Below are 21,332 nucleotides of genomic sequence, written 5' to 3' on the forward strand. Positions count from 1 at the left end.
TAAAAACAGAACAGAAGTTTTGTTTGTTTATTTTGCTGGCTGTTGTTAGCAAGGACACTCATACCCCCCCAATAAACACATACTCAGTTTACCATGCATATCTATAAAAATAAATACTTTGCCATAAATAAACTGCAGGCGTTAAACATTTATTTTCCGTTTTTCTAGTTCGTAGTCTTTCTTTTGTATTTTATACTGACCTTTACTCTGTTTTCTTTTATTATCCTTTTGTGCTTAAAATTGAGTTCATGCAGTTCACTAACTCTCGCAAACAGTATAGGCAGCCGTTATTGGTATACGAAAGTTTAAATGAAATTCAATAACTATAAGTCTCTTATAATAATTCTATTATTGAACCAAACAAAAGATAAAAATTTCCAAACAGCATCTGGCAATTACAAATCAAAATCACTAATAAAACAATTAGTTCCCGAATGATGCATATGAAGGTTAACGCCAATCTAAAACAAATGCTGTGTTTTAGAATAAGTTGTGAAAATAATTTACTTTTCCCCATATATATTAAAAATTACTGGGTTTTAGCTATTTTAAGAAGCATCTCTGATTTAAAAAATTAACTTGAACATTAATAACAGATCATTTATTTAGCACCAAATTAAAAACACATTTTTGAAATTTCTTTAGCTTTTTCCCATCATATTTTAGCTTTTTTATTTTGCCTCGAATATTATCATGTTCCAATATCACTAACCAGCACTGTTCACACCATAAGTGCAAATATTGCAAATACATAAAGTCAGTGTTGTTTGAGTATATCTGTTAACCTAGTCTTTTGCTTTTGTATTTTCCTGCATCTACTAAATCCCACCAGTTTTACAAGTAGTCATTGTATCCCTAATATATAGTAATTTTCACTAATGTCTGATCACTTGACTGACTCCAATTTATATAGATAGTTGTGGTTTATTTGACATGTATGTGCTCTGTTGAGTGCAAATGGAAATCAATTGGATACCTTATTGGCTCTAAGTAATCTAGTATGAAGTCACTTTAAACTTCTATTTTGAACTGTATTATAGAACTTAGCTATTTCACATACCATATGTAATGTATTGTCACTTAGTGACCCTTTGCAATCTGCAGTGTATTTTACTCTTTGGAGAGTATATAGGTGCATTATCATTTTACTGTATTTTGTTAGACCAATCTGTGGTCATTTCGTAACTCTAATTAGATTTATACGAAAGAACTAGATATTATTAATAGTGACTTTGATTTATACTCTAGAGACTATTTATTTTGTTTACCACATGTTATCTAGAGTAGAATTCTCTATTTGAAACAAAAAGTAGATTTTTCAAACTTTCGATTTTTTAAAATTTTTTTAATAGTCGACTTTTGCCATTTATGAAAGTAGACTTTTTTTTAGAAGTAAACAATATATGGTTGCTAGATTTATTGATAAGCAAAACTCATTTTATTATATTAGTATGAATTTTTTTAAATTTTTAGTTTTTATTTAGAAACATTTGTACAATATAAATTTATTCAAAGTATTGGCCATTGCTAGCTATGAACTTTTTCCGTCTTTCTGGCAACATATTGTTACGTTTTAACCTTTTCAAAACGTTGGTTTATTTCCTTTAAATAAACCGGATACTTTTGATTGCAAATAAAAGCCGTTTAGTAGTTTGAAAATTGTAACAACTCTTTATTTATTTAAAATGTACAACAACAGAATTTAATAGTCACTCAATGTTTTTTTATACACGTTTATAAATTCTCAGAAATTCAGACACACTTTATAATGTACACGAATTCACTTGAAAAACACAGCACACTTTAATGCACTCAGTTGATGTTTATTCAAATAGCGTCTCTGATAAACTAACTAACGACTGCAACCTCTGCCATTATTTATAACACTGTCATCTGCACTCTAGATTGCTCTTTAACTGTCTAGAGCTTTCTAATACATACGCCATCTGTGGTGTACTTTCTACAATGTTGTTTAACTGAATATTCGAATTCGAATATACGGTCGCAGCAAACAGCGTTGCCATACTTACGATCAATGGTCAACTGAAAGCTTTTATTCAATGTTAATAATGCCCACAGATATGTTACAGTTTGCTATTACAGCACTGCTATTTGAAACCATTATGCTACTTTTAAATCAGCCGTTAAAATCGTTATATTTGAATTCAAGTACAATTTCGTAACAATATGAATTCCGAGCCAAAACAATTGCTCATCATTTGAGGCCAAGAACGAATCAAGCCAATATCGGGTTCTAAATTCCAAATTGAAGCGCAGCCCAGATTGATCGTTCTGCATAGACCGAAACAAATAGTAGTCGGACGGAGCATGGTCTGGACTATAAAACGGAAGAGTCAATTTTCCCAACCACTTCATACTGAATACTTTTTAACAGGTGTTACAATCTGTGGCATGATGGAATATAACGGTTTCATGCATGGCCCAGAATATGGATATTTTTCGGCCAATACTCGCTTCAAACGAATCAGTAGCATTCGGTACAGGTTCCCTATGATTGTCTGGCCAGATTTCATCAGCTCATAATAGACAGGCCCTTTGGTTTCCACCAAATACAGATAATTACCTTAGCGCCATGGATATTTGTCTTTGGTGTGGATTCGGCTGGTTGGCGGGGTTCACAAACGATCTTTTGCGCTTCGGGTTTTCGTAATGGATACATTTTTCATCGCAAGTAATGATTCGGTGGAAAAAGACATGTTATTTTACTTGCAACGAACTCGAGTAGTAAACAAGTAAGAGAGCTATATTCGGCTGTACCGAAAATTATTACCCTTTACCAAATTATGCTCAAAAATTGATTTTTTTTTGAATATTTTTAGTTAACCAAATTTATTATATTAAATTGTTTCTCAAAATTTTTAAAAAAAAATTTGTTTTCCAAATTTTTTTTTATAACCTACACCACCATAGAGGGGAGGGTATAATGCATTTGTGCAGATGTTTGTAACGCCCAAAAATATTAGCCTAACACCCACCTTAAAGTATACCGATCGACTTAGAACCACTTTCTGAGTCGATTAGGTGATGTCCGTCCGTCCGTCTGGCTGGCTGTCCATGTAAACCTTGGGCGCAGAGTACAGGTCGCAATTTTGAAGATATTGCGATGAAATTCAGTACATATTATTTTTTCGGCCCAAGGACGAAGCCTATTCAAACTGGTTGAAATCGGACCATTATTTCACCTAGCCCCCATACAAATATCCTTCCGAAATTGGACTTTATCGGTCATAAATGTTTAATTTATATATGTAACTCCACAAATTCCGCTCCAAATAAGTTATATATATACAAAATTCATGTCACCAAATTTTGTTACGATCGGTCCACAATTAGTCATAGCTCCCATACAGACCCGCTTCCGAAAATCACTTTAACGTGCATAAATCGCTTAAAAATGTTGGTATACACACAAAAATCAACATAGTTACGTTTAATATAGATATAAATCACACGACCTAATTTCATGGTGATCGGTCCTTAATTGGTCATAGCTCCCATATAAGGCCCATTTCCGAAAATCACTCAAAAATATAAATTATTGAAATTTCAAAAGAAAGATGTTTTTGCTCTTTTACTTAGTGTAGGGTATTATATGGTCGGGCTTGAGCGACCATACTTTCTTACTTGTTTATTTTAAATTTTTTTTGTAAAAGAATTTATAAAAATAAAATTCGTGTTAAAAAATATTTTTCCGTATTTTGATCCATTTCCATTGTAAGTTCAACCTTATATACATCGTAGCAATGGACCTTCAAATATCTATCATTAGATATCCATATTGTCTATATTAATGACTTAGTAATACAGATATAGATAAAAAATAGGCCAAAAATCGAGGTTGTTCCGGTTTTCTCCTTACATCTCAGCCATTTGTAGTCCGATTTTGTCGATTTTAAATAGTAACAGAGCAGGAAGAATTCTCGATATATTGATGTATGTATCATGTATTTAAGTTATTTGGGGGCTACGGAAAGTTGATGGGATCGCAAATGAAAAATGTTGAAATTACAAACGAAATAACACACTTATACATACCGTTGCCATTCATGGAGAAGGGTATAAAAAAGTAAAAACTTTTATTGGTACAGTAATTTTGACTTACCTGCACAACCAACTTTGCACGATATTTTGTGCAGGTAAGATAAAAATGCAGTTAACCTTAATACACTTACGTGCTCATTGATGCTGGTAAGTGCATTTAAGTTTACTGCCCAAAAAAGCAGCTAACGGCAAATGATTTACATGAAGCTTTGTGATTTTTCCGTCTTAACATAACGACAAATTTGTTATTTTAGCTACGTTTCAAATTATTAAGAAGTTGCAAACTTCTCATTTTTGCAAAATCGGATTTTCCTTATTTTGTTTTGATTTAATTTTGTATTAGGCAGCTAAATGAAATTTTTTTCATGAAAACCAGTTATAGCTTCCAAAAGTATTATGCACTTATCTTAAATGTGCAGGTATGAACAATGCACTTAAATTAACGAATTTATATGGAGTTTGGTAAATAAATATACAAAGCACAAGTTTTGTGCACTTATATGCAAAATGCTCTTAAGTGAAAGGCAGGTAAGTCAAAACTACTGTAGACTATTTGGTACTGATTATTTTAGTTGGTCCTATTGGTATATCTTATTATAGGAACCATGCAGTAGTTGGATGATGGTTCCCTGAGACCGAATCATCTACTAAAAACAGAGTATAAGGTTGTATCATTGAAGCTAGTATCTGGTTGGGTTGAGTACTACTACAATTAGCTTCCGCCTAGGCTACATAGATGTTAAAATTAATAGTTATATAGCTAGTCCAGTAAATTATAAGGTAAATCCCATGTGTTGACCACTTAGGATTCAGCTATCAGACAGTCTCTTTATAACCTGTGTAGTGTTAATTGTACCTCTGCTTAGGACACATTCTCCTGTCAAAGACCTAACTCAGTTGTCAAAAATCACTAAGTTTTGAAATATGTAGTTTTTCATACAAAAATTTTGAAAATAGTTTTCCTTTGCTGATTCTGAATCAGGACTAGCAGTGACCCTTAGGTCAAATCATTTCTTCGGGACAGTTACCCAGAACTATTGGGCAAATGAACGTGTATGTATAAATGTGTTTGTATTTAATTTAATACAAACAATAACAACATGTTTGGTATGCGTGCAAAGAGTTTATTAAATAAATTGAAAACAATAGAGTGTTTTATAAAGATTGTAAATATTTATTCATTCATTTATATATTTATTTGTACAAATACGATACAAAACCATACAATTACAATTAAAATCCTTTATTTATATTTTTATTTAACACACCACACAACAAATACATAGATACGATTATTTAAAGAAATTCTATAGAATAATTTAGTTGTTTGTTTTTTCTTCAAAGTACATATTTATGAATTGATTGTTATTATTGAAAATAGAATTATATGTATGAATGAGAATAATGAATACATGTCTATTATTGATTATAGAGTGAATGCCACTACCTTTGAAAACATTATAGTAAATTTTTAAAGTAGGTGTTTAAAATGTGTTTTAAAAATTTAATAGAAAACAAATGATATAGTTAATCTATTTCCTAAGAATCCTAGGTTAAGATATCCAGCTTTGTTTAAAAATAATGAATTTCAATATAAACTTTAAATTTAGTATGACAATGTAAAACCAGTATAGCAAATTTTATCGAGTTTAGAAGAATAAAGATTCCAAAAATAAATTTTTTTAATAGAATTTTTTTTGTTTGCTTTGACCTGTAAATATTTTAAATATATTTATTATAAATATGTAACCTTAGTTTTAAATAAAATTAACATTTATCACCTATTTGGCTATTACATACTTTCAAATATTATAAATATTCAATTTCTGGTCAGAGGTCCCAAACTCGTTAACTCCTTTCGGCCATGATATACATACATATTTACTATACAACACACGCCAAAATATAAAATTAAAATAAATTTATGTTGTCACTTGTTGCTAGTGGTAAATGGGACAATTGACTAAACTAAAATAAAATAATTCTCCAATGACAAACTATGGTTTTAGGTTTCAGCCCATGGACACAAACGTTGGTCAATTTGTAAAAATTTACAAAAACACACTGCATCACACACATATAGACAGACTTATGTAAATAAATATATTCTGCATCCCAGTAGGTCTAGGAGACAGTCCCGAACTGGTGATTTTATCCATCATTTAGGGTGGGAACTAGTTACTTCAATAGCTACGTGACTAATTATTTTAACACATGCATGTCCGAAGCAGGGGATAAGTTGACCCTTTTTAATTACAATGAGACTATCCGATAGCTGGTCCAAAGTAGTCAACGCACTGGATTGATCACCTACGAAACTGGTTATTTTAACATGTACGGCTTCCTCCAACTACTCTCCAATAGATTGCTTCTGGTGGCTAAAATAACTACTTTCTAAAGTGCAGTGCAAAATAAACGTTTAAAGTGACTTCATTGTAGTTTACTAAGATACACTAAAGTGGCTATTGACTTCATGCTATGTTACATGGGATATCAGTATACTTAAGCAAAAATAAAAATAAACTGTATGAGAATTATATCAACACAATTTGCATTACTCACAAAACGTTTAAAGTGACTACATCCTTGATTACTTAGAGACACATAAGTGACAATTGTCTTCACGCTAGATTACCTAGGATCTATAAAGTAACCAATTGTCTTCTCTCGGCACTACAAAGAGCACATGAGTGTCAAATGACCCAAAAAAATATTGGAGTCAGCCAAGTGATAAGACATTAGTGACAATTACTATCTATAAGGGATTCATTGACTACTTGCTTAACTACTGGGATACGAGTATTTTTTCTATAATGGCCACAATTTATAAACAAAAGTTTAACACACACACACACCCACATAAATTCCACACTCTCTTTAACAAAAGCTGCTGTGAAAAACTATTTTTACATTTTAAGCCATTGAATGAAATGAATTCAAAATGTAAAATGAAAATTATCGAAATTTCTCAGCACACATGCCATGCAACAAATATGAGCATAACAAGTGCAACAACCAACTACCACTGCATTGTGTGTCGAATGCAATTACATAAAGTTGCATGGTTTTATCAATAGAGTTTTACAAAATTCTATGTATTTCTATTTAAATATGCTGGTTGGTGGTTGGGGGGAGTGGTGTAAAGTAATTTAGAAGTTTTTTTTTTGTTTTATTGTTTAAAAACGAAATATTATTTTAGAATTAGAATATAGATCGATAAAGTTAATTGAAGAGTTGTTTTGCTATAGAATTTTTGGGTAAATGGAATAAATAAAAGGAATTCAATATTGTTTTTATTGAATAAATACATGGTCATGTATTTGCAGCAAATATATTTTGTTGAAAGCTCTCTTGAGTATATTGCAATTAGTTGGCAGATGGGTGCTTTACTGTCAAGGTAGAGCTTTTGTGATAGGTAGTTGGAATTTTAGATAATTAGTGAAATTTTTATTTTAGTGCAAATATTCTTAACTAATGTTAGGGGCTAGGGTTATGCTAATAGTTTAGAAATTTTTACTGCAAGATATTTATTCGGTGTTTTTCATTTAATCACTTTCAATCAGAGCGCTGAAATTAATTAATTCAATTTCAAAAAATATCTGTAGTTATCAGCTACACTGTCTATCCACACTCAGAGAAAAAATATAGTTGGTCATGGTTACTGTAACCATTTCAATATTGTTACAAGTTTTTTAACTATATTATAGTCACAGTAACCATTTACATGATTGAGGTAACCATAATATGGTTAATTTACGATTCACATGATTGTATCACCCATATATATGGTTACAGTAAACAAATATATGTTTGTGGCAACCATTCATATGATGAAGGACTTATCATATTATGTTGCTCTCGGCTTAAGGCTTATCATAATCTGAGAACAACATATTATGATAAAATTATTCATCATAAATATGGTTGCCACATAAATTAACCATATTATGATTCCCACAATCATGTAAATAGTTACTGTGACTATAATATTGTTAAAAATCTTGTAACACTATTTAAATGGTTAATGTAACCATGCCCAATTATATTTTTTCTCTGCGTGCAGTTAAAGGCCTGATTGGTGGAATTATATCTGTCTGTAAAGTGACAGTTGATCCGATTATTGGAGCAATCCTCAACATTACACTGTCTATACATAACTCGGCATGTTCGAGAGCAAACAGTACCCAGTATGCAAAATGATTCGAAGTTATGTCGAAAATGAATCATTTTTTCGTAAAATTTTATCGATATCGACTTCGATATAATGTCGATAATGTGCGTGTTTTCCTGAGTAGAGTGCAGAGCGATAAAGAGTCGAAAATTATTTATTATTCTGATTCTAATTTTTATCGATATACTATACCTTTTTCGGTATTAAAAATGTTCTAAATTGATTCGATTTCGATTAAATATATGAACAATTTCGTATACTTTATACCATCGAGCAATTTCTTCTTGAAATAATGCATATTCAATACCTTTATTATTATCCAATAATGTTGCGTTAGATGTGTTTTCATTTTCAAATGCAATAAATTCTGCACATATTTCTGATGTTTGCTGATTATGAGATTCGAATTGTCAAAAACAACATCAATAATTTACTGCGCTTTTCTTTTAAGACGTCTTTGATCAATTTTTCGTGTTAAACTATATTTTTATGAATATGTTATTGATAGGATAAGAAATACAATTTTATTTTCTCACAAATTAACAAAAGAATAGTATGTATGTATATGAATTTGTCAATTTGTGCAAAAATAAAATTTGACATTAAAAAAAAAACTCGAACATTATTCGCCATTTCTATAAAATATTAAAATACGATATTATAAAAAATGTAGATTGGATAGAGCATCATAATAAATTGATATTTTCGATTTTAATTCGAAATAAGTTCGATAAAAAGAACTGACTCGAAATGTTGCATACTGGGTATTGCTTTGCATTATTTATAAATATTTCTCAAGCATTTGATAAAGTCTGGAACGATGGATTTATATACAAAATCACTACGTTATTACCTGAAAATTTACACAAGTTACTTCAGCGTTATATAAAAAACAGATCTTTGCAAATAAAATCAAAGATATCATCTCTTCATGTCGACAAATGTCCGATAGTATACTCTTGGGAAATGTTCTAGAGCCGCTCCTATTTATATTATAAACTGCAGTCGCAAAGATTTCTATGTAGCGTCTGAGCAGTTTCAGTCTCACAAATGGAAAATAAAAGTTGCAATGGCGATCGCCTTTATGTTGTACATTTATTAATTTTACAAGGAAAGGAATCCCTAAAGCAGTAACAGGTGACAGTAATACCTGGAGAAGACAAATCGTAAACGAAGCTGGTCCAACAGTAAAAGAAGTAGGAAAATAGGAATCAATATAAAAGGAATATCAAATATTTTGGAGAATTATGGAAATGATTTGTATTTTTTTTTATGAATCCGAAATCTTAGAGCCTGGCTCACTAAATGCGAACGAACATTTTCTTTCTTATTTTATATTGAAAACAATAATAAAAATTCAAATTTATTTGTTGTTTTCAATATAAAATAAGAAAGAAAATGTCCGTTCGTATTTAGTGAGCCAGGCCCTTAAAGTTAGAGTTCTGTGGCTTAATATTAATGTTTTGAATATAATTAATTTACTGTTAAATTAATTCAAAATGGAAATTATTCATAATACAATCTATTTAACTTTTGCATGGTTAAATTTTTGTTAATTCATCTATACCAAATTGAATGAAAATATTTTCTTTCATTCCATTATGTTTTATTTTTAGTCCATTTTAGGATATCATAATCTGTAATAAAAAAATTCATCATAAAAATGGTTGTCAGAAACATACTCAGCCCAATTATGAATAAAACTTCCCCGGGAGTTTTTTCCCATTTTTTCTATTCAAATTCAATGGGAAAAACTCCCTGGGAACAAACTCCCGGTGAATTTTTTTATTCATAATTGGGCTGACTTATTTATTTAATGATATACATTAGAAGACAAACCCGTTAAAAAGTCACGAAATTTTTGTATTACAGAAAAATTTTATTATTCACTACACGCAGAGAAAAAATATAATTGGGCATGGTTACTGTAACCATTTAAATAGTGTTACAAGATTTTTAACAATATTATAGTCACAGTATCTATTTAAATGATTGTGGTAACCATATATATAGTTACAGTAAACAAATATATTTTTGTGGCAACCATATTTATGATGAATAATTTTATCATAATATGTTGTTCTCAGATTATGATAAGCCGAGAGCAACATAATATGATAAGTCCTTCCTCATATTAATGGTTGTCATAAACATATATTTGTTTACTGTAACCATATATATGGTTGATACAATCATGTGAATCATAAATTAACCATATTATGGTTACCACAATCATGTAAATGGTTACTGTGACTATAATATAGTTAAAAAACTTGTAACACTATTTAAATGGTTACAGTAACCATGCCCAATTATATTTTTTCTCTGCGTGTATGTATAAGAAATATATTAATTAATTTTAAAAGAGTATTAATTTAGTAACATAAACAATACATAAAAACTAAATTTAAAAATTGGATTAAATACAACATACTACTTTTAAAATAAAAGTCGGTGTGAACAGTTATGTCCCTTGTTTCAAAAACAGGGTAATATTAAAATTAATATTTTATATTTTTTTTTTTGGAGCTTTGATTCTTTCTGGCATACTATTTACAAGATTTTCCGAAATTTTTGTTCTTATATTTTGCCATGTTAGAAGGGCCAGCTCCCACAATTCAACTATGGGTCATGGAGAGTCTTTTTCGGCAAAAATTTTACGTTTCAAAATAATTCAAAGGTGCCCGATAGGGTTTAAATCTGTGGACTGGGGCAGGCCATTCGAGCAGTTTAATTTTTGTTGTTATTATAACAGTGTCCTGCATAAATATTTCTTGATGACCACATTCAAAACAGAATTTATAGCTTTATCCATTGCAAAGTAACTGAAAATTTGAAGTGCTTTGTTTTGTGTGTTTATTTTTATATCCTACACCACCATAGTGGGGAAGGTAATGCGTTTGTGCAGATATTTGTAACGTCCAAAAATATTAGTCTAACACCCACCTTAAAGTATACCGATCGATTTAGAATCACTTTCGATTAAACGATGTCCGTTTGTCTGTCTGGCTGTCCATGTAAACCTTGTGCGCAGAGTACAGGTCGCAATTTTGAAAATATTTCGATAAAATTTGGTACATATTATTTTTTCGGCTCAAGGACCAAGCCTATTGAAACTGCCTGAAATCTTTCTATTATTTCACCTAGCCACCATACAAATGCCCATCCGAAATTGGACTTTATCGGTCATAACTGTTAAATTTATATATGTATCTCCACAAATTCCACTCCAAATAAGTTTTATATATACAAAATTCATTTCACCAAATTTTGTTACGATCGGTCCATAATTAGTCATAGCTCCCATATAGACCCGCTTACGAAAATCACTTTAACGTGCATAAATCGCTTAGAAATATTGGTAAATACACAAAATTCTACATAGTTAACTTTCATATAGACATAAATCACACGAACTAATTTCGTGGTGATCGGTCCGTAATTGGTCATAGCTCCCATATAAGGTCCACTTCCGAAAATCACTCAAAGATATAAGTTATTGAAATTTTAAAAGAAAAATGTTTATGCTCTTTTACTTAGTGTAGGGTATTAAATGTTCGGGCTTGACCGACCATACATTCTCACAAAATCTATTGGCAGACAATACTATTCATATGTAACTTCGTTCAGATGTGATTCAAAAAACGTATAAAAGTTCCGTTAGTTTCAGAGTGAGTTACCAGATTATAGTAAATAGAGTGCTTAACAATTAACAATTCTTCTACTGTATATGATTGTTACAATTATGTGAATCGTAATTTTACTTCACCACAATCATATAAATAATTACAGTTACCATAATATTGTTCAAAATTTTAAATTGTTTAAATGATTACAGTAAACATGCACAACTATATTTTTTTTCTGCTTGTATCTAATTGGTTGTGAATTATTTGAAAATTATTTTGTTTTTCTATTATTTAAATATTTTCCATTAAAAAATACGAAAAATCGATATAAGGTTTGATTCTTATTGGATTTTTTCAGAAGCATTTGTTTATTTAGGCCTTTTAGCTTCTGACACATCCATATATCGATGTCCATTTGTCTGTTAAAATCAACTTTTCTTAAACTAATAACTTGAATATAACATCAATATATCAATTATTGTTCTGGTTCGGTTGCTATTAAAAATTGGGTAAATCACTAATGGCTGAGATTTTTTTTTCTATCTTTGCCTATATGTCAATTACTAGTCATGTACATGTAGATAATATGGAAAAACTTTCCAGCGAAGCCACAGTGGGCCAAATTTTCACAAACTTTGCGAAAGTTATATATGATTCGGTACAGCCGAATATAGCAGTATTACATATTTGCTCCTACAATCCATTACATACGAAAAATTAATTTTTTAATAAATAATTACAAAACACTTACACAAATCAATATTTACATGTAGGTCGTATTATGGCAAAATAAAATAATTTTAAAATATTTCGTAAAATCAAATTACAAAAACAAACCTTGATTTATTAGGTTTCAAAAATTCTCAAAAAAAAAAATTCAATATTTTTACACAATATTAAATCAAATTTATAATCGACTAGTTGATTTAGAGGTGATGCTGGGGTCATAAAATATATATGTTGGTGTGTTGTTATTTTAGTAGTACAAGTATTATTTTTTGATTTAGTTGTAATATTATATTATGTTGTATTTTATTTAATATTAACAGCAACCTACATCATTATTTTTGCTGTTGTTGTTGTTTATTATTGAGGTTAAGTTGTTTGTTATTGGTATTTAATAATTTTAAATTTCAGTTTATATAAATCCACGCCGAACACATTTTGTCATACCCCGTAAAAATGTTGCTGAAGTGGTTTATTATTTCATAAATAATGGCAGTTGGTTTTTTTTTGGTAGTTCAAAACCCAGTGAGATGTGAAAACAAATTAAATACAATTTTGTTGAGATTTTGTAAAAAAGAAAAACCTAAAACCATTTGTTTGCTATTAGAAATATTGTATGAAAGGTCAAGGGTCACAAAGATCAGTTTTTCTTTATATGACTTTTAAAAACCTTTGCTGGGTTGTGCTATTGCCATATTTTTCAATACAAAAATATTCATATTTCTGTTGACTTTTATTTTCCAAGTTTTCATATTTATAATTCATTTAAAATCCAATAAATGTGCGGAAGTGTCACATAAATTTATTTTAATCGTCCCTCCCTGTTTGTTTTTTTGGTTGTTTTCCACATTGTTTTTGCTATTGTTGTCACTGATGTTGTTATTATTTTGTAAAATAGTCGGTTATTTTGTAGGTTTTGCTGTATGTATTGTATTACTTATAATGTTTTTATGTAGTTGTTAAACGGTAAAGTGTTTTTATTTATTTTTAACTTGATTGCATGTTGAAAAATATTTTTATATTTATTATTGGTAATTTTTCACTCCGGCTCTCTCACGCACCCATTCGTCTATATCATCTGGCTGGCTTCATTCTACACACCTGTTTGCAAACAGTAATTGATTATTTTTTGGGCAAAATTTTACAAAAAAAAAAAAAAGTGGGCAATTTTTTTTTTTTTTGCATGATTACAGGAATTCGGCTGATGAGTTTTTAACGTAAAGTGTTATATTTTTGTTATTTGTATGGAAAAGTTCGTATACATAAATATTTATTCCTTTTAGGATCACCAACAGAAACGATTTGGTTTTATGAAGAAATAATAATTTTTTTCGAATATATTTGTAAAAATTGAGTTTTTTTGTTTTAAATATATAGTATAATTACTTACAACTATTTAAACATTGGCATTATATTTCGTTATTTAAAACTGTGTTGCCATTAAAGGCAAGCAGTTACTATAACATGGGGACTTAAATAACAAAATACTTTGATATGTGGATTCTCAGATTGCATATTCGTGAAAAACTAAGATTTTGTGAAAAAAAAAATTTAAAATTTTCAGTGCATTTTCGTGAAAAAGAACTTTTTGCGAAACAAGGACTTTTATAAAAAAAAAATTAAAATTTTTGTGAAAAAAGTAAAGTAAGAAAAAAGGTAAGTTTTTGTGAATAAAGTATGTACGATTTTGGGAATAAAGTTTTTGTTATCAAAATTATTTTTTTTTAAGAGAAAAAAGCTAGTTTTTCTGTAAACAGTACATTTAAAAAACAAACAAGAAAACCATTTAATACCCTACACTAAGTAAAAGAGAAAAAAATTTTTTCTTTTAAAATATTAATAATTTATATTTTTGAGAGATTTTCGGAAGTGGGCCTTATATGGGAGCTATGACCAATTATGGAACGATCTTCATGGTGATTGGGTCGTGTGATTTATGTCTATATGAAAGTTAACTATATTGAATTTTGTGAGTATACCCACATTTTTAAGCGATTTATGCACGTTAAAGTGATTTTCGGAAGCGGATCTATATGGGAGCTATGACTAATTATGGACCGATCGTAACAAAATTTGGTGACATGAATTCCTTGTACATAATAATTATTTTCAGCGAAATTTGTGTAGATACCTATATAAATTAAACATTTATGACCGATAAAGTCTAGTTTCGGAAGGACATTTGTATGGGGGATAGGTGAAATAATGGACCGATTTCAGCCAGTTTCAATAGGCTTGGTCCCTGGACCGAAAAAATATTATGTACCAAATTTGATCGAAATATCTTCAAAATTGCGACCTGTACTCTGCGCACAAGGTTTACATGGACAGTCAGCCAGCCAGCCAGACGGACGGACATCGTTGAATCGACTCAGAAAGTGATTCTAAGTCGATCGGTATACTTCAAGGTGGGTGTTAGACTAATATTTTTGGGCGTTACAAACATCTGCACAAACGCATTATACCCTCCCCACTAAGGTGGTGTAGGATATAAAAAGAACATACAATTTTGTGAAAATGAGCGAATTCACTTAATTGTCAATAAATTCGAGAGAAATCCATCGATTTTGATGGTCTGTATCTCATTTTGTTCCTATTACATCCTGAACAATTTGCACCGTTTTCGATTTTACATGATTTTTTTAAAACAAAAAAATTTGCTATTTTCACGTAAAAAATATATTTTTTGTTTAAATTTATTATTATAACTCCGAAACTACTTAGCCGATTAAAACGAAATATATATGCAAAAATTTGTACATATTATGGGGCAAATATTTTCAAAATTCAATCATTCAAAAGAAGAACATTACTGATAAATTTTATGTATATCAAACAAAAAACTAAAATTTTTTTAAAATGAGCGAATTCACTTAATTGTGAATACATTAGAAAAGAATAAATCGATTTTTATGATCGATATCTCATTTTGTTCTTATTACATGTGGCTTTGCGATAAAGCAATAAATATGAACAATTTCTACCGTTTTCGATTTTTCATGATTTTTTTAAAACAAAAAAATTTGCTATTTTCACGTAAAAAATATATTTTTTTGCTTCAATTTGATACTATAACTCCATAACTACTGAGCCGATTAAAACTCGAAATATAAACGGTTAAAGGATATGTAAATTTAATTTTTTTAAGTTTACTTTAATAATATCAGCCTAACCATTTTAGAGTAATCATTAATTATGTTGAGAAACGTCTAAAAAAAATCACAATTTTACTTAAAAATTTAAAAAAAAACTCTCCATAGAATTTATATTTGTACTACTGGACGCACAATACATCAACATTTTTTCGACTTTGTTGCTCTGTGTTAAGGGTTGTCAATTTTCATTATTTGTATCAATGTTTTCTTTCTAATATTTTGACAATTAAACACTATACAAAAATTTTGAAAAATCTACTTTTTCCGCAAAGTTTGGAAATTCAGCCATAGTGTTTTGATAAATTTAAAACCTATTATAAATCAACGTTTACATATTCATATGATTTATAAATTATAATAAATCATTTATATCATTAAAATACATTAAAAAAGTTCTCAAAAATCAAAACAAAAGTCTATAGATTTTAATAGAAACATCGTATTTCTTTTGTTTTATAATTTGTTGTCACATCCTCAACTTACATATATACATAATATCTATGTAATAAACTGTAAAATCATAATATTTTCTATTAATTAATTAATCATTTACCTTAGGCCTAAAAAGGTTTTTAAGTTTTTGTTGTGGCTATAATCTTTGTTAAAATCAGCATCAATATTTATAACTATTTATACTTGTTGTTATTATTACTATTATAACCTGTATATGAAAACAAAATCCTGTTATCACAAGTCAAGAAGACAATAAACAAAATAATTATCATACTTTTAGGGGTTTGGAGAAAAAAAACCAAATATGAAAATTATAATAATAATAACAACAGTTTTTTGTAAAATTTTATAAATGTCAATAAGCTGTCAAGATTATTGACAGATAACATGCCAGTTAGTTTGTAATTTATTAATTAAAACCTATAAAATCAACGTGTATAAATTATTTTTTATTATATAAACATCAAGTTTTAATTAAAATAATATTCATAAATATTTTCTGTATCAATGTTTATATGTATGTATGTGTAAAAAATAAATAAAGTATATATGTATTTATTTAATTTTTTATTTGACTTTTTTTTCTTTAGCTTTGTTGTTTGAGGCAAACAAATGATGACAGTTTTATTATTTATTTATGGAAATTTAATGATTTTTTAAATATACATAAATATAAACAAATTATATTTGTATTTGTTTTTAAAACATTGTTTTAACAATGTATACATATAAAAGTATTTGTTTTAGTATTTAAAAAATAATAATGATTTTAGCCGTAAAAAAACAGATTGAGTTTTTACACGAAATTAAATCTACATAAATAGGTTTATAGTTGGTAGAAATGTTTTTTTTTATTCAAAAAAAGGGAGTGTTTAATAATGTATAGTTTTTTGTAATATTGAATTTCTCTTAGGTATTTGATAATCAACTAATGATATAAAAAAAATTAACAAACATTTTGGGAATATCAGAAATATACCTGTTTAAAAAATTTCATTTAATTATCAAGAGACTTAAAATACCGACTTTTGATAATTTGTTAAAAAAAATTTTCATATTTTGTAACTCATAGTAATTTTTTGTATTTAAACATAAATTTCTACTCACCTACTAGTAAACCACCATGACGTATGAAATATGTTTAATTATAATTATTTATCATACGCCCTCCTTATCACTGAACTTTGTGTACTCTGGGTCAGAATTTAAATTTTTAGTAAGTTATTTATTCGTTTCATATAATTTTAAGAATTTTGGCATTGATTTGTTATTGCATATTTTGTTTGAACACCAAGAATTGGAGGCATTACTCCATGAACTCAGCAAGATTTTGCAATATCATTGGGAGCTACTCAAGCAAGAATATCAAAATGTTTGCGAACAGCAGGAGTTATACGAAAGCAATGTAATTGGGTACCATACGAACTGAAGTCTGAAATAACGCGAGAACGCTATAAAAAAATTATTTTTACACCGAATCATTACTTGCGATGAAAACTGGATCCATAACAATAAACGGCAGAAATTGTACAGATTTATTGCTTTATAGCATTGGTAGGCAAAAAGAGGCTCTTTTGGGTAAAAAATAAAATATCCACAACAACATCAAGAAACTGAATGAATTGTGTGTATTTTTACGTTCTATTACGCTCTTTTGTTCACATTCGTGTTGTTTGACGAAAATCATCGTAACCTGAACAATATAAACGCCTACCATGGCTTTATAGCAAAGTCACAGGTAACAGAAACAAAATGAGATATCGATCATAAAAATCGATGGATTCTTTTAAAATTTATTCACAATTAAGTGAATTCGCTCATTTTCACAAAAACTAAAATTTTGTGAAAATGAGCGAATTCACTTAATTGTGAATAATTTCAAAAATAGTCCATCGCTTTTTATAACCGATATCTCATTTTGTTCCTATTATATGTGGCTTTGCGATAAAGTAATAAATCTGAAAAATTTCTACCGTTTTCGATTTTTCATAATTTTTTTAAAACAAAAAAAAATTTGGTATTTTCACGTAAAAAATATATTTTTTTGCTTTAATTTGTCATTATAACGAAACTAATGAACCGATTGAAATGCAATATATATATGACAATTTATACATAGCATGAGGAAAACGTTTTCAAAATTCAATCCTTCGAAAGAAGAACATTACTGATCAATTTTATGTAAATCAAAGAAAAAAAAAAATTTATTGAAAATGAGCGAATTCAGTTAATTGCGAATAAACTCAAAACTAATCCATAGATTTTTATGACCGATACCTCATTTTGTTAATATTACATGTGGCTTTGCGTTGAAGCATTAAATCTGAACAATTGCTGCCGTTTTCGATTTTTCATGATTTTTTTAAAACAAAAATGGCTATTTTCACATAAAAACTATATTTTTTCGCTTCAATTTGTTATTATAACTCCGAAACTAGTGAACCGATTGAAATGCATTATATATATGACAATTTATGCATAGCACGAGAAAAACGTTTTCAAAATTCAATCGTTCGAAAGAAGAACACCAACTACTCAATTTTATGTAAATCAAACAAAAAAATAAAATTTATTGAAAATGTGCGAATTCAGTTAATTGTGAATAAATTAAAAAATAATCTATCAATTTTTATGATCGATATCCCATTTTGTTCCTACTACATATGCGATGAAGTAATAAATCTTAACAATTTCTGCCGTTTTCGATTTTTCATCATTATTTTAAAACAAAAAAATTGCTATTTTCACATAAAAACTATATTTTTTTGCTTCAATTTGTTACTATAACTCCGAAACTAGTGAACCGATTGAAATGCAATATATATATGAAAATTTACACATAGCATGAGGAAAACGTTTTCAAAATTCAATCATTCGAAAGAACATATTTATGTATATCAAACAAAAAACTAAAATTTTGTGAAAATAAGCGAATTCACTTAATTGTGACTAAATTCAAAACTAATCCATCGATTTTTATGACCGATATCTCATTTTGTTCCTATTATTTGTGGCTTTACGATTAAACAATAAATCTGAACAATTTCTACTGTTTTAGATTTTTCATAATTTTTTAAAACAAAAAAATTTGGTATTTTCATGTAAAAAATATATTTTTATACCCTTCACCTTCGTGAGAAGGGTATATATAAGTTTGTCATTCCGTTTGTAATTTCTACATTTTTCATTTCCGACCCTATAAATTATATATATTCTGGATCCTTATAGATAGCGGAGTCGATTAAGCCATGTCCGTCCGTCTGTCTGTTGAAATCAATTTTCTGAAGACCCCAGATATCTTCGGGATCCAAATCTTCAATAATTCTGTCAGACATGCTTTCGAGAATTTTGCTATTTAAAATCAGCAAAATCGGTCCACAAATGGCTGAGATATGAGGAAAAAAACCAAGACAACCTAGATTTCAAATGATATTGATATCTAATGGTAGATTTTTCAAAGACATTTGCAACGAAGTATATAAGACCATAGTAAGTTGGACCTACAATGGATCAAAATCGGAAAAAAAAAATTTTAACCCGAATTTTTTTTTTTTCACAAAAAAAAAATTTAAAAAATTTAAAATAAAATCGAAAAAAATTTTTTACAAAAAATGAAAAAAACAACTGGAAAAAAATTAAATTTTGTTTACCTTAAAATATTTAAAATTTTGAAGTATAATTTGGTGAAGGGTATATAAGATTCGGCACAGCCAAATATAGCACTCTTACTTGTTTTTTCTTCAATTTGTTATTATAACGAAACTACTGCTCCGATTGAAATACAATTGAAATTCAAAATTCAAAAGATGAACATTAACTACTCAATTTCATTTAAATCAAAGTAAAATTTTGTGAAAATGAGCAAATTCACTTAATTGTGAATAAGTGCGAAAAGAATCAATCAATATTTATGATCGATATCTTATTTTGTTCGTAGGTACATGTACCTTTGCGATAAAGCAATAAACCTGAACAATATCTGTCGTTTTAGATTTTTCATGAGTTTTATAAAATAAAAACAAATTTGTTATTTTCACGTAAAAAATAAGTTTTTTGCTTCAATCTTTTATTATAACTCCAAACTGCAAGGCCTATTGAAACGCATTATATGTATATGCGGATTAAAGGTTATGTAAATCTCAAGTTTTCTAAGTTTAATTTAATAACATCGGACTAACCCTTTTTGAGTTATCATTAATTATGTGGAGAAAAGTCTAACCAAATTTATAATTTTACTTAAACATTTTTTTTTAAAAAAATCTATCCATAGAATTGAAAAATTTTACCATTTTTGTACTTATGTAGCCATGATGCATCAAATCTATATAGTGGTTAGTCAAGTCTTTTTTTGCCTTTGACCTGTGTATTTTATTTTTTATATTTTATCGTATCCATTTAATCATATCTTAAATACAAAAACTAAAGCATATGCAAAGGCTATAAATTATTTTTATATTTATACAAATTTTTTGATTAATTTTTGATAATAAAATCATTTTTCCATTAAAAAAAAACAAACTGAAGTGGAGCAAAACTTACCAAATAAACGGCCAGCTAATGTGTATGAGGTTGCTGTTGTCAACAGCAGGAGACCAGTGAAACCATAAATGATGAGTCCTAAATGATTTTTATATTTCGCCGAAATACGCAAAGCCATCTTTTGAGGTTGATTTTATAGGGATTTTTACAAGTCTTTTATGGATTGTTGCTATTGCTGGGTATCGTTTGTGGTTTTATTGTTTCAAATAATAAAAATATGTGATACTATTTCTATTATTTATTTTGGTTTATTACAGTTACAAATAATTTATATATGTTTGTATGTAGTATATATATATAGTTTTTGTATTTATTTGTTTATATTTTTTTATGTACAAATATATATATTTTTTTTTGTTTAAATTGTTGTGTGTGTGTATGTGCATGAATTTTTGCTTTTAGTTTTTGTCTATTTCGGTGGTTAAGTTACGATAAATTTGTTATTTTGTTCTGCAATTTCACTATTGTTTAAAAGAATCTCCAGTAGATAGTGTACATTTTTCGTTTGTTGGTTTTTATTTGTTGTATGATAAAAATCTTTTGTTTTTATTGTGACAACAAAAATGGAATTTTTTTTATTATTTTTTTTTTTGTTGT

At 28.5% G+C, this 21,332-nt stretch overlaps 1 protein-coding gene across 1 annotated transcript in view; it reads right to left on the bottom strand.

Moving 5' to 3' along the window:
- The window catches only part of Ptp99A (Protein tyrosine phosphatase 99A), a 584,596-nt gene extending 563,579 nt beyond the window's left edge, over positions 1 to 21,017 (bottom strand). Inside the window, exon 1 of the mRNA XM_065503698.1 lies at positions 20,736 to 21,017. Coding sequence (XP_065359770.1) covers positions 20,736 to 20,853 — 118 coding nt within the window. The 5' untranslated portion in view covers positions 20,854 to 21,017. The remainder of the gene's footprint in view (positions 1 to 20,735) is intronic.
- Between the last annotated feature and the right edge of the window lie 315 nt (positions 21,018 to 21,332).

This window comes from Calliphora vicina, chromosome 1 (assembly GCF_958450345.1).
Source record: "Calliphora vicina chromosome 1, idCalVici1.1, whole genome shotgun sequence".
NCBI lineage: Eukaryota > Metazoa > Arthropoda > Insecta > Diptera > Calliphoridae > Calliphora > Calliphora vicina.